The sequence below is a fragment of the Rhinoraja longicauda genome, chromosome 7 (genome assembly GCF_053455715.1).
Source record: "Rhinoraja longicauda isolate Sanriku21f chromosome 7, sRhiLon1.1, whole genome shotgun sequence".
Lineage (NCBI taxonomy): Eukaryota > Metazoa > Chordata > Chondrichthyes > Rajiformes > Arhynchobatidae > Rhinoraja > Rhinoraja longicauda.
Genome location: NC_135959.1, coordinates 39,752,233 through 39,767,927, shown reverse-complemented (window position 1 = coordinate 39,767,927; position 15,695 = coordinate 39,752,233). Strand labels below are relative to the sequence as shown.

General features: G+C 47.5%; 1 protein-coding gene across 1 annotated transcript in view; it reads left to right on the top strand.

Moving 5' to 3' along the window:
- Window positions 1–580: 580 nt before the first annotated feature.
- abcc4 (ATP binding cassette subfamily C member 4 (PEL blood group)) overlaps window positions 581–15,695 on the top strand; it is a 184,102-nt gene continuing 168,987 nt past the window's right edge. The window contains exons 1-2 of the mRNA XM_078403033.1: window positions 581–596; window positions 733–1,059. Of these exons, the coding sequence (XP_078259159.1) occupies window positions 986–1,059 (74 nt within the window). The 5' untranslated portion in view covers window positions 581–596; window positions 733–985. The remainder of the gene's footprint in view (window positions 597–732; window positions 1,060–15,695) is intronic.

Here is a 15,695-nt window from a genome sequence, read left to right as displayed (position 1 = left end):
GTGCAAGACTTCAAACTGATCATCTCTCAACTCTTCTATTTATTAAGTTGGTGGGACCTCCTCTGCCAAAATTCAACCCCGAAGAATATGTGAGGGCATGGCTTTTTAGTGGCAGAAGGCGTGCTGAAGAAACGGCTTGCAGAAAGGAAAAGGAGGTGACAGAAAAAAATGGAGATTATATACCACTATATAACATTTTGTAATGTAAACAGAGAGAGAGAGAGAGATGCCAGAAAGCAGCTATGACATATGATACCCAATAAACTATATTATAAATACACAATAAACAAGTTATGCATTCCTGTACTCTTACATGGGTAAGACCGCACATAACTCCCCCCCCCCCCCTTCCTTCCCAACCACAGCCTCACAGACCTTAGAGTACCCCTAGTACCCAAAACCAATTTCCATCACAGCTGGGAACACCGGTAGACTTTTGGCGCTGTTCGTGTTTTGTATATATATTTATATTTTGAATAAAGTTTATTTTGGGGGGGGGGGGGGGGGGACGACGACGACTGGGATCCTGGCCAAGTACTGTGAGACTCTTGACCTTCAATTCTTCCTCTTTTTTGAGTCGGGGCAGCTTTGCAGAGGTAGGAAAATGCACCGAAGTCGCAAACCTGATATTATTTTACGACGTCATTACAAAAAAAAAACAAAAAACTTTATGGATGTTAATATTTAAAGACGAGAGTACTTTAATTTTCAATGATTCCCTTTCAAACAAAGGCACGGACCGGAGAACGGATAGACAGCGCAGCGCAGCGCCGCGCCGGGGAATGCGCGTGTCCTGTGCCGTGTGCCGCGTGCCCTGTGCCAGGGATCATCGTTGGAACCTTGTGTGATCACCGGGCGACGCCGGAAAACCCGGAGCAACAGAGCGGGTGGGCAGCCGGCGCGAGAGGGAGAGGGAGAGGGAGAGCGGCAGGACCTGGCAGGAGGACAGGCTGACAAGTAGGACCGGTATTCGCAACACACCCAAATGGAGCCCGTTCATAGAGAAGACAAACCGAACCCCCTGGCAACGGCCAATATATTCTCCAGTGTGTTTTTCTGGTGAGTTTGAGCTTTCGCCGGCACATTTTCCTTCGCTGGTTTATGATAGGTGCCGAACTACTTCTTGTCCTTCATTTAACTGTCACGACTGGGCTGCGGGGAGAATTTGTGTGAGGTGAACTCGAGTTGGTGGAGTTGTGCAAATGCCACGCTCCTGGTACTAGCTGCCTTGCTCTGGCACTAGGCCACGAATTCAATTCCTTGTTTACAAAAGGATTGTACTTATATAGTCTAGAACGTCATGTACTGCGCTGAAGTGTGTACCTTCGGTAATCGATAATGCACATTAAAAAGAGCCGATGCATGTTCGTCTCCACGTGCTGGTATTGGTTAGAGGTTGACTTTACCGCCCGACTTTGGAAGACAACAGTTTTGCAAGCCCCGATAGCTTGCTTTCACCACTTCCTCATTTGCATTACTGGAGTAAATAAAAACTAAATGAACAAGATGTCTGTTTCTCTTGAGAGGTGAGAATGCATTTTTGAAGCGGGAGAGTGGAGAAAAAGCTACTTTGATTGATAAAAAGGCTTTGTTTCAAGTGAAGGTGGGGCATTTGATAAACGGTGGGGCATGGGATTGGGTGAGGAAGCGCCACAGCAGCCAAAAAGGCAGGGATGGTGCAGAACGGTGGGAGATTGCTTTTGTTTTTAAATCTTCAAAAGTCCGGGAGAGAGTTGGCGAACAGCAATTTTGAAAGGAGAGAATGCATTTTTGAAAAATGGGCAGGAGAGTGGAGGGAGAGAACGCTGAGATTGAGAAGCGGCTCCAAAGACGTACAGGTATGTAGGTTAATTGGCTGGGTAAATGTAAAAAATTGTCCCTAGTGGGTGTAGGATAGTGTTAATGTACGGGGATCGCTGGGCGGCACGGACTTGGTGGGCCGAAAAGGCCTGTTTCCGGCTGTATATGATATGATATGATATGATATGAAGGTGAAGGCAGGACATTTGATAAGCTGGCATATAATTGGCTGTGGAAGAAACTCGGCAGCGAATAAAAGGCAGGAAAGGGTTAATGGAGCGGCTGTGTTGTGAGAAAAGCAGCACCGAGGGGAAAGGGCAGCTCCGAGGCTCGGAATCAAAAGGTTTCACTGAGAGAGCCAAGAAAGGGGCAATAGCAGGCTGATGTCTGTTTTTCTGGGTAATTCTTCCTAGGTTTTTGGTGTCATACAGATGGGATAGTGGAATGCTCCTCCTGCAGGATGTTGGAAGCTGGGCTTTTCTTGTGCCCCTGAGGATTGCACCTGCAGGAAGTGAGTTCAACTGCAGCTCCTTAAGGACCACGTTAAGGAGCCAGAGCTACAGCTGGATGATCTCGGGATTATCTGGGGTTGTGAGGGTCGTGGATAAGAGTTATTTTGAGGTGGTCATGTCTAAGGCACAGGCAAGCGTTAAATGGGTGACCACCAAAAAAGGGGATAGGCAGAAAGTGCAGTATTACCCTTTGCCATTCTTCGGCAACAAATATGCTGCTTTGGATACTGTTGCAGCAGAGGACTGGTAAGGGGGGAGCAGCAGCAGAAGTGGTCTGGGCTGTGGGCTCTGGCACAGCAGGGAAAGGAAAAGTCAGACTAAGCCAAAGTGATGGGAGACTCATTAGGGACACAGACAGGAAATTCTGTGGCAGCAAACAAGAGGGCTGTATTGGCACATGCACAATTAGATTTTTTTTTTAGGCACATTCCAGTTTGTTGTACTCCTGGTGCCAGGGTCCAGGATGTCTCCAAGGAGCTGCAGAACATTCTCAAGGGGGAGGGATGGAGTAAAGAAAATCCCAAAGTTTTTTAAATACCGATATTAAAAGAAAAGATAACCAGGCATAAGCTAAGACTGCTCGAGGAAAAATGAGGGAATGTATGCTTGGAGTCTGGGGATGGAGGCGAGGCATCAACGCATACTCTGCAACTGTTTACATCAAGAAGGATATGGAGGACACTGATCAGTGTGGAGAATACTAATATGTGTGGGCGGTTTGAGATTGAGGAGGAACTGTTTGGGCTCTTCGAAAAACACTAAGATGGATAAATCCCCAGGTCCTGACGTGACTTATCCTGGGTTATTAAAAGGCAAGAGAGGAGATTGCGGAACCCTTGGCATATTCTTTGTGGTTCTCTAATTCAGGCGAGGTCCTGGGGGACTGGAGAGTAACTAATGTTTCTTTATTTAAGAAAGGAAGTAGAGAGAATCCAGGGAATTATAGGATAGTGAGCCTCATGTCAGTTGTAGTGTAACTATTGGAGAGGATTCTTGGGATAGTATTTACTTCCATTTGGAAGACGATGGATTAATCAGGGACAGTCGGCACAGTTTTTACATGCAAGGTCATCCTACTAATGCCATGGGGTCATACAGAGTGGAAACAGGCCATACGGCCAGCTTACCCACGTGGACCAGCATGACCCATCTACACGTCCCACCTACCTGTGTTTGGCCCATATTCTTCTAAACCTACCCTCTCCATGTCCAAATGTTTTTCAATTGTTATGATAATGCCTGCAGGAACTACCTCCTCTGGCAGCTCGTTCCAGAAACCCTGTGTAAAAAAAAAAAGTTGGCTCTCGGGTTCCTATTAAATTGATCAGGATTCTATGAAATCAATATTTCAGGAAAGTGGGTTGTTTTTTTTCAGTGTGTGCTGACAAGAGCTCAGGACATGCACGTCCCTGTTACAGTGAAGGGCAAGGCAGACAAGAAGAAGGTAGCATAGATGGCGAGTTAAATTGAGGCTTTGGTCAAGAGTAAGAAGGAGACATGGGACAGGTATAGGCAGCTGGGACCGTGTATCCCTGGAGGAGTTTCGGGAACTAAGGAGCAAGCTAAGAAAGGAAATCAGAAGGACAAAAAGGGGACAGGTGCTAGCTCTGGCAGATAGCATTAAGGATAAACCAAAGAGATTTTATTAGTTCATGAAGGGAAAAAGAATAACCAGAGAGAGAGAGAGAGTGGGACCTCTCAGGAATCAATGCGGTCAATTCTACACGGAGCCACAGAAGATGGGCAAAGTCCTTAATGAGTATTTATCTTCTGTTGTTACTGTGGAGAAAGACGGGAGCACTGAGAAACTTGGGGCAGTCACTGGAAGTGTCTTGAGAGCAGTCAGTATTACGATCAAGATGGTGCTGAAGGTCTTGACTTGTAGGAAGGTAGATAAATCCCCTAGGCCAGATCAGATATATCTGAGGTGGGAAGCCAGCGAGAAAATTGCAGGAGCCCTGGTTGAAACTTACGAGTCGTCATTAAATACAGACGAGGTGCCAGAACACTGGACAGTGGCAAATGTTGTGCCTCTATTCAAGAAGGGCTGTGGGGAAAAGGCTGGGAACCTTAGACCTGTGAGCTTAATGTCTGTGGTTGGAAAGTTACCAGAGAGTATTGGAAAGTTACTAGAGAATGTTCTGAGGGATAGGAAAAGCATGCATTTAGATGAACAAGGACTGATTAGGGATAGTCAGCATGGATTGTAAACAATATAATGAGAAAAAAAGTTCAGTGTTTGTGTTTCGGGACATTTTTCACCCAAAGAGTGGAATGCATTGCCTGAGAGAATAATGGAAGCAAAGTCGCAGAGCATTTTAGTGTCTGGACAAACACTTGAATTGTCTAGGGTTGGAAGGTTATGGAACAAGTGCTGGAAGATATGGTTAACATGGATGGCTCTGACATGGATAGAAAATTGGTTGACAGACAGAAAGCAAAGAGTGGGGATAAATGGGTCCCTTTCAGTATGGCAGGCAGTAACTAGTGGGGTACCGCAAGGCTCGGTGCTGGGACCGCAGCTATTTACAATATACATGAACGACTTGGATGAAGGGATTAAAAGTACCATTAGCAAATTTGCAGATGATACAAAGCTGGGTGGTGGTGTGAACTGTGAGGAAGATGCTATGAGGTTGCAGGGTGACTTGGACAGGTAGTGTGAGTGGGCGGATGCATGGCAGATGTAGTTTAATGTGGATAAGTGTGAGGTTATCCACTTTGGTGGTAAGAATAGGAAGGCAGAGTATTATCTGAATGGTGTCAAGTTAGGAACAGGGGACGTACAACGAGATCTGGGTGTCCTAGTGCATCAGTCACTGAAAGGAAGCATGCAGGTACAGCAGGCAGTGAAGAAAGCCAATGGAATGTTGGCCTTCATAACAAGAGGAGTTGAGTATAGGAGCAAAGAGGTCCTTCTGCAGTTGTACAGGGCCCCAGTGAGACCGCACCTGGAGTACTGTGTGCAGTTTTGGTCTCCAAATTTGAGGAAGGATATTCTTGCTATTGAGGGCGTGCAGCGTAGGTTTACTAGGTTAATTCCCGGAATGGCGGGACTATCATATGTTGAAAGACTGGAGCGACTAGGCTTGTATAGTTTCGTTCGGTACTTCGGTACCAAATGACAAATAAAGCTCTGTTATACCTGTTATACATACACTGGAATTTAGAAGGATGAGAGGAGATCTTATCGAAACGTATAAGATTATTAAGGGGTTGGACACGTTAGAGGCAGGAAACATGTTCCCAATGTTGGGGAGTCAAGAACAAGGGGCCACAGTTTAAGAATAAGGGGTAGGCCATTTAGAACTGAGATGAGGAAAAACTTTTTCAGTCAGAGAGTTGTGAATCTGTGGAATTCTCTGCCTCAGAAGGCAGTGGAGGCCAATTCTCTGAATGCATTCAAGAGAGAGCTGGATAGAGCTCTTAAGGATAGCAGAGTCAGGGGGTATGGGGAGAAGGCAGGAACGGGGTACTGATTGAGAATGATCAGCCATGATCACATTGAATGTGCTTCACGGTGCTGGCTCGAAGGGCCGAATGGCCTCCTCCTGCACCTATTGTCTATTGTCTCCGCTGGTTGCTGTGGACAACATGGCCTGTTTCCACATTATGTGACCAATTCTGTGATGTGCATCCTGAGGGCAGAGACTTTGGATAATTTATAGAAAAGCTGAGGGAAGGTGGATTTTCCCTCCCATGGAGTTGATACTTGCAGTGTCTGGAAGCATATTTATAATGTCTCGCAAGATTACTGGGCGTAGACATAAAGGAAATACCATGGTGACTGTGTGGAAAGAGCATGAATGACACATTTTTGCTTTTGAGCTCCTGCTGTTACAATTTTCTCTTCCTTCTGTCCTACTTAATATGCAAATGAAACAGGACCATTACTGCTTCTTCTTCATTTGTTATTCAAACTCAAGTTGAACATGACTAACTTGATTGGGTAGCATGCAAACTAAGCTTTTCACTGTACCCCAGTAAGGCTGAAGGCTATCAGGAGATAGAGTCAGTGTCATAACGATGAGTCATGATGATGGTCTGCAAATATCATGATTTGTGTATCAGGTGACCGGAGAGTTGGAAGGTGTGCTTGCTCTGTACTGCAAGGCCGCAAGGTTGCAGTCAGGAGAGACAATAAACATAGAAACTAAGTAATGTAAATTATACAGATTGTGTCTGCATCATTATGACACATCTGAGGCGGAGATGTGACTTTGGCGATGAGGATATTTTGGATATTCTGGAGTTTGAATTTGGATATTTTGGATTCTGAATCTGTGACTACCTGCTGGAAAAAAGGTTAGAAAAAGGTCATAATGGCAGTCGCTGGAGCTGATTTCTTAGCACTTTGTGGAGTTCCACATTTCGATCCGATGGGTGATGCGAGTACTGTCAGCGTGAAGTGGAAAGAGTGGCTGGAGGATTTTGAGGCCTACGCCGACAGTCGCGGGCTCTTTTTTGATGAGAGTAAGCCAGGGCAGAATGGGGCAGCGGGGCTAGCAGTTCGAGAAATGTTTAAAACACTCCCTGACACCGGAATGAAGGAAGACACGGTGTATCCTTATTGTTTTGGTGTGTTTATGCTTTATTCTTAATTGTTAACTGTTCGCACAGCTGAGAAGGTTGTTAGAAACATAGAAAATAGGTGCAGGAGTAGGCCATTCGGCCCTTCGAGCCTGCACCGCCATTCAATATGATCATGGCTGATCATCCAGCTCAGTAACCTGTACCTGCCTTCTCTCCATACCCCCTGATCCCTTTAGCCACAAGGGCCACATCTAAGTCCCTCTTAAATATAGCCAATGAACTGGCCTCAACTACCTTCTGTGGCAGAGAATTCCACAGACTCACCACTCTCTGTGTGAAGAAATGTTTTCTCATCTCGGTCCTAAAAGACTTCCCCCTTATCCTTAAGCTGTGACCCCTGGTTCTGGACTTCCCCAACATCGGTAACAATCTTCCCGCATCTAGCCTCTCCAACGCCTTAAGAATTTTATATGTTTCTATAAGATCCCCCCTCAGTCTTCTAAATTCCAGCGAGTATAAGCCTAGTCTATCCAGTCTTTCTTCATATGAAAGTCCTGCCATCCCAGGGATCAATCTGGTGAACTTTCTCTGTACTCCCTCTAAGGCTAGAATGTCTTTCCTCAGATTAGGAGACCAAAACTGTACACAATACTCCAGATGCGGTCTCACCAAGGCCCTGTACAACTGCAGCAGAACCTCCCTGCTCCTATACTCAAATCCTCTTGCTATGAATGGTAACATACCATTCGCTTTCTTCACTGCCTGCTGCACCTGCACGCTTGCTTTCAATAACTGGTGCACCATGACACCCAGGTCACGTTGCATCTCCCCTTTTCCTAATTGGCCACCATTCAGGTAATACTCTGCTTTTCTGTTCTTGCCGCCAAAGTGGATAACCTCACATTTATCCACATTATATTGCATCTGCCATGCATTTGCCCACTCCTAATCTATCCAAGTCACTCTGCAGCCTCCTAGCATCCTCCTCGCAGCTAACACTGCCACCCAGCTTCGTGTCATCCGCAAACTTAGAGATATTGCATTCAATTCCCTCATCCAAATCATTAATATATATTGTAAATAACTGGGGTCCCAGCACTGAGCCTTGCGGTACCCCACTAGTCACTGCCTGCCATTCTGAAAAGGACCCATTTATTCCTACTATTTGCTTCCTGTCCGCCAACCAATTCTCTATCCACCTCAACACTGAACCCCCAATACCGTGTGCTTTAAGTTTGTACCCCAATCTCCTATGTGGGACCTTGTCGAAGGCCTTCTGAAAGTCCAGATATAACACATCGACTGGTTCTCCCTTATCCACTCTACTAGTTACATCCTCGAAAAATTCTATAAGATTCGTCAGGCATGATTTGCCTTTCATAAATCCATGCTGACTTTGTCCGATGATTTCACCACTTTCTAAATGTGATGCTATCACATCTTTAATAACTGACTCTAGCATTTTCCCCACTACCGATGTTAGGCTAACTGGTCTATAATTCCCCGTTTTCTCTCTCCCTCCCTTTTTAAAAAGTGGGGTTACATTAGCTACCCTCCAATCCTCAGGAACTACTCCAGAATCTAAAGAGTTTTGAAAAATTATCACTAATGCATCCACTATTTCTGAGGCTACTTCCTTAAGCACTCTGGGGTGCAGCCTATCTGGCCCTGGGGATTTATCGGCCTTTAATCCATTTAATTTACCTAACACCACTTCCCGACTAACCTGGATTACCCTCAGTTCCTCCATCTCGTTAGACCCTCGGTCCCCTGCTATTTCCGGCAGGTTGTTTATGTCTTCCCTAGTGAAGACAGAACCAAAGTAGTTGTTCAATTGGTCTGCCATCTCCTTGTTCCCAATGATCAATTCACCTGTTTCCGACTGCAAGGGACCTACATTTGTCTTAACGTCTTTTTCTCTTCACATATCTATAAAAGCTTTTGCAGTCAGTTTTTATGTTCCCTGCCAGTTTTCTCCCATAATCTATTTTCCTTTTCCTAATTAAGCCCTTTGCCCTCCTCTGCTGGACTCTGAATTTCTCCCAGTCCTCTGGTATGATACCTTTTCTGGCTAATTTATATGCTTCATCTTTTGTTTTAATACTATCCTTGATTTCCCTTGTTAGCCACGGATGCACTACCTTTCCTGGTTTGTTCTTTTGCCAAACTGGGATGAACAATTGTAGTTCAGCCATGCAATCTTTAAATGCCTTCCATTGCATGTCCACCGTCAACCCTTTAAGTATAAATTACCAGTCTATCTTGGACAAGCTTTGTCGATTGCAGCAGCACTGGAAGCTGTTGAGGGACAATTTCACAGCATGAAATTGAAAGATTCCAAGACTGGCAAGTTAACTGGCTGTCCCACGGGAGACCAAGAAGTAAGCCTGAACGTGAGATTGAGTGTTGCAGGTGTGGCAACAAGGGTCACATAGGGAAAGATGCATGTTGTCCAGCAAAAGGTAGAACATGTAGGAAGTGTGGAGGCAAAGATTAATTTGCAAAGAAATGTAAAAGTAAAGCCAGGGAAAATACAAGTGATTACAACAAGAGTGAATCTTCCAAGGCAAGGGAGAAAGGGAAGTCCAGTGACAAGATAGACGGACCTTGGCAGAAAAAAAGGGTCACATACGTCACGTAGAAGGTGGTTTCGGAAGTGATGACGACAGTGATGAACCTGGTGAGCACGCTGTTAAAAGGAATTATCAGTTTGTATTGAATGATAGCCATCTGGAGAAAGTTGCAGTGACCATCAGAGGTGTTACAGTGCCAGTGATTGGAGATTCTGGTAGCGACTGAAACGTTATTGTCAGATCACTAAGGGAATACTTGAAACAGCAGAGAATCAAGTGCACGTCAAGGAGGTGTAGTAGGAATTTATATCCATACACTGCAACTGAACCATTGCAGACCATTGGATGTTTCACGGCTAAAGTAGAAGTCGGAGATAGAAAACCTGATGCAGAATTCGTGGTGATGGAAGAGAAAGGAGAACCCCTGCTCAGTAGACGTACCGCTCGAGAGCTGGGAATGCTTCACATTGGAGTGCATGTCAATTCAGTGCAGTCATATGATAACATGAGGCAGGAATTTCACTCAGTATTCCAAGGGGTTGGAAAATTGAAAGGCCGGCAAGTGAAGTTAGCCATTGATGAAACTGTTAAGCTGAGAGCACAACCGGTGTGGAGAACGCCATTTGGACTTCGTGGAAAAGTAGAAGCTAAAAACAAGAAGTTGATTGTCAGGACATTATTGCGCCAGTTGAACGTTCAACACCATGGGTGAGTCCAGTAGTGACAGTGCCGAAATCCAATGATGACATCAGACTGTGCGTTGACATGAGGAGAACCAATGAGGCAATAATCGGAGAAAGACCCTCAAGAGAGGTGACAACATTTGTCACTCACTGCGGATTATACCGGTACAAAAGACTGATGTTTGGAATCAATGCTGCCCCTGAGATCTATCAGTACAAAATCCACAGAGTGATTCAGGGTGTACCAGGAACAGCAAACATATCTGAGATACATCATCGTCCATGCATCAATTCGTGAAGAGCATGACAGGAGATTGAAGCTAGTGTTGACTAAATTTCAAGAAGCAGGACTCACTGTGAATTTGAAGTGCAAGTTTGGAGTCTCTGAGATGGATTTCATGGGACACAGACTCACAAGTGAAGGGCTGAACCCGGCAAAGGCTAAAGTGAAAGCTGTTGCTGATGCACGTGAACCTCAGAATGCAACCGAGATGAGGAGCAACCCACCAGAACCAATTAGAAGTACAAAGTTAGCAACAGGACCATGGGTTGACGTAGCTGTTGACCTTCTTGGACCACTTCCAACAGGTGAATCAATTATGGTAGTCGTAGACTGCTGTAGCAGATACTATGAGTATGCAGTGATGAAATCAACTATGGTAGAAAAGACTGTACAGGCATTAGCAGAGATTTTCGGCAGACACGGGTTGCCTGTTACATTGTACTCCGTCAATGGGCCACAGTTCATTTCCGAGACTTTTGCTGAGTACATGAGAACCACAGGTATTCATCATCACAAGGTGACTCCTAAATGGCCACAAGCTAATGGAGAAGTAGAGAGACAAAACCAGTCCATAGTGAAGAGGATACAAATCACCCAAGCGGAAGGGAAAAATTGGAAAGAGGCGCTGCTAGCATACGTAGCTACATCGGGCGATCACTCACTCAACGACAGGGAAAAGCCCTGCAGAAGCCTTGTTTGGAAGGAGAATTTGCACTAAAATGCCAGATTTACGGGAGATCACGGAAGACCAGGAGCTGAGACCGTGATGCCAAAAAGAAAGGTGCGGCAAAATGGTCTGCCGACTTGAAACGAGGAGCCAGGCACTCAGAAATAATGCCTGGTGATGACGTACTTGTGAGGCGAGATGATGGTAGTAAGATGGACACTCCTTACCATTGCCAGCCACACAATGTTGGATCGAGGAGCGGTAGCAGGGTGACAGTCAAGTCTCCAGCAGGTGTTATGTACAAGAGGAATATATTGAGTGTAAAAAAAGTACGTCGAGGGACACTCGAATCGAGGGGGGCCAAAGTCCACCGATTCAGAGGGGCCAGAAGACATCCCTGAGGTGGTGACCGGTGTTTCTGAGCCAACCAGGATTCCTGAGGTGGTGACCAGCGTTCCAGAGGCAGCAAGCTGCGACACAGGTGGTGAGCAGAGACGGCGTCTGGATGACAACACTTTGGCAAATTCAACAGACTCTGATGTTCTTGTGCCAGTTGGTAGACTAAAACGTGAAGGGAGACTTCCCAAAAGATACGACGATTTTGTGTTCTAGACTATGTTACTGTTTTGTTTAGTAATTATATGATATTTGTTGTGAGGCAAAGGAAGCTTACAAGTTAATATTTGTATTAAGGAAAAAAATAACATAATAAGTAAAGAATTGTTTAATTGGGGGAAAGAACACAGTAATTTAAAGTTTAATTCTGGTAAAGGAGGGATGTCATGATGATGGTCTGCAAGTATCGTGACCTGTGTATCAGGTGACTGGAGAGTTGGAAGGTGTGCTTGCTCTGTACTGCAAGGCCGGAATGTTGCAGTCAGGAGAGACAATAAACATTGAAACTAAATAATGTAACTTATACAGATTGTGTCTGCATCATTATTACACATTTGAGGCAGAGATGTGACATTCAGCTGCAGAAATGGGTGGAGAAATGGGAGATGGAGTTTAATCTGAGCAAGTACGAGGTGTTGCACTCGCCTCCCCCCTCCCCACTTGGGAAAATCGTGTTTCTTCTTTAAAATAAATTGCTTTAAAAAAAATAAAAAATTAATCTCAATGAAATAAATATGCTATGTAAAATAAAGAGGCTGAGATGGATCTGAGGTCTTTTCCAAAGATGGGGGACCGGGCGAGGAGTGTCTCCTGGGGCTGTGGGCGGGCGAGTGGGGACAGGGAAGGGGAGAGGGTGCCACTCACCTCAGCCCCATGGCGCCAGTGCTGCAGCTAGAGCGAGCCGTGGACCCAAAGTCTTTCCTGTATTGGTCTAGCACCCTTATCCCCCCACTCAGTCGCCCTTATCCCCCACCCTCCCCCCCCCACTCATCCACTCTATCCCCCTCCCCCCCCACTCCCCCTCCCCTCCCCCCACCACTACTCCCTCACACCCACTCCCCTTCCCCCTCCCCCACTCCCCTTCCCCCTCCCCCACTCCCCTTCTCCCCACCCCCACTCGCCCCCACCCTCTCCCCTTCCCCCCCCCCCACTCATCCCACCCCATGCTCCCCCTCAACCCCAACACTCCCCCACTCATCCCACCCCATGCTCTCCCCCCCCCAACCCCAACCCTCCCCCACTCACCCACCCCATCCCCTCAACATAAATGGGCCCCAACTGCGGAGGCGCGGAGCAACAACCGCGTGCACAGTAACCCTAACGATCCGTGGACCTGTTGGAGGCGAAAGCCACTTACCTGTGACCCATGCGTGCAGCGCTGATCGGTGCCGAGTGGCGGCAACGGTGAACGGCGGTGGCGGACGGGAAGTGGCGCCCATTTTTTACATCCAACTCGACGGCCATTCCTCGTTGGGTTCCCATCATGACATGGGAAAATCGCGTTTGTTCTTTGAAATAAATGGTGTTTTCTTAAAAATAAAATAAATCCTATCTGGAATGTTTTTGCTTTATGGATAAAATCCTCTCTTGGAGGTCCTCGAGACTGCCCTCATTCAGCAGCAGCGTCAGCTCGACTGCGACGGCAGTTGCTTTGATCGGGAAGAAACTCCTCCTCCCACGTGGGACCTGGACCAATTGGGGGTTGAGTGGGAGGTCGGAGCCAATCATTCAACCTGACGTGACGGACCCTGGGCAATCGGGCGTCGAGCGGGAGGTTGTAGCCAATCAATGAACTCCATGTGGGGTTGAACGGCAGGAGTAAATCAGGATGCGCCGGCGACCAATCGGAGCAGGAAGCGTCGGCGCCCCCCACATGGGCACCCGGGCCAATCCAGGGGTATGCGGAGAAGGCAGGAACGGGTACTGATTGTGAATGATCAGACATGATCACATTGAATGGCGGTGCAGGCTCTAAGTGCCGAATGGCCTACTCCTGCACCTATTGTCTATTGTCTAACGGGCATCGAGCGTGAAGTCGGAGCTGAACACAAGATTGGCAACCCTCTTCCACTGCGCATGCGCCGGAGCTGAAGACAACATTGCAACCCACCCCCAACTGTGCATGCGCCGGAGTGGAACACAAAATGGCAACCTTCCCCAACCGTGCATGCTCTGATGCGGCAGCTATCCGTTGGGCCCAAAGCTCTCCTGCATTGGTGGGTAGCACCCTCCCCTCTCCCACTCCCCCTTCCACTACCCACCCCCCCCACTCAATCCCTCCTCCCCTCACTCCATCCCCCCTCACCCACTCCATCCCCCTCCTTCCCCCTCCCACACATGCAGTCCATCCACCCTCTTTCCCCCCCACTCACCCATTCCATCTCCCCACCACTCACCCACTCCATCCCCCCTCCCCCTCCCCTCCCCACACTCCCCTCCCACTCCACCCTCACTATCCCCCACTCCCCATCCCCTTCCCCCACTCCCCCCACCCTTGTCTCTGAGAGGAAGGAAGGTCAGGCACGAGGCATGCCGGGACGGGCGGCTGTCTTCCTGCTGGTCCGCTGGAGGGGGGAGCACATTTGTTAAAGTCATCACCCCCCCTCATTGGCCATGACTCCCTAACCCCCCCCCCCGTTGGCCGGTAGTCGTGTGGGTCCCATTGTGACGTCACACGCTGAACATGGCAAGAGAAGAAATCGGTTTAAAAGGTAATTTTTAAACTTTAAAATCTCTCTAACTTTAAAAATATAACACGATTTTGAATGAAACTTGTTGTAAAGGGTTTCCAGGACAATGGTGATTAAGTTGGTGCTAAAATTGTGGCACTATCGTTTACCGTTTTGGCTGTATTTCAATAACCAAATCTCTATATAGATACACACGCACACGCACGCAAGTTCAGAATTTTAATAATATACTAGACGAAGTGGACCCTTTGGGCCCATTCCTCGTAGAGGGGGACAGCGAAGGGGAGAGGGTGCCACTCACCCCGCCAGCGCTGCGGCCAGAGTGAGCCGTGGACCCAAAGCCTGTATTGGTCACCCCCCCCACTCAATCCCCCTTCCTCCTCCCCACTCCCTAGCCTAGCCCATCCCCCAATTCCCACTTCCCCCTCCCTTACTCCCCCACTCCCCACCCCCTCCACTCTCCCCCCACTCTCTCCTTCCCTTCCCACCCCCACTCCTCCCCCCCACTCTCTCCTCCCTCCAACCTCACTCCCCTCCTGTGCTCCTCCTACGTGAGAGCCGGACCAATCGGGCGTTGAGTGGGAGGTCGAAGCCAATCAATGGACCTCGCGTAGGGCTGAGCGGCAGGAGCAAATCAGGATGCACAGGCGACCAATCAGAGTGGGTGCTCCCCCCCCACATGGGACCCGGACCAATCAGTCGTCGAGCTGGACGGAAGGACGTTACATTTTTTAAATGTGCGCCGCTTCCTCCACGTGAGCGCTACTGAAGGACTTTTAAAAAAAAAAGAATGAAATAAAGTAAATGAGAAAATTCTACCCCCTCCCCCTCATTGGCCGTCATTCTGGCGGGTCCCACCCCTCCCTCATTGGTCGTGCCCCCCCCCTCCCATTGTGATGTCACACGCTGAACCTTGCCAAGCTTCAGCTTATGAAGCGAATATTTAAACTTTAAAATCTCTCTAACTTTAAAAATATAAGACCAATTTGAATGAAACTTGGATGAAAGGGTCCCCAGTGCAAAGGTGAGTTAGGTGATCCTAAAATTGTCACACTACGTCTGACGCTACTTGTGGCGGGGGCGCAAGTACAGTTAACGGCCAAACAAACAACTAACTTGCAAATATCAGCCAAACAAACAAGATTACTGCGACACAGTTTTAGTAATATAGTAGACCAAGTGGACCCGTTGGGCCCATTCCTCGTAGAGGGTGGACAGGGAAGGGGAGAAGCTGCCACTCACCTCGGCCCCGTGGCGCCTGCGCTGCAGCCAGAGCAAGCCTTGGATCCAAAGCCTCCCCTGCATTGGTCTAGGATCCTCTCCCTCTCCACTCAATCTCCCTTATCCCCCCCTCCTACCCCCACTCACCCACTCCATCCCTCTCCCCCACCGTCACTCCCCCTCCCGTCCCTTAACCCGGGAATCAGTCAGACCCTCCACAACTCCCTCCCCTGCAAGAGGTTAATATATTGAAAGATGGAGAATATAACATTTTATATTCTTACATTATTATATTTTAAGTATTATAATTGTTATATTATGTTATGTGTGTGTGCGT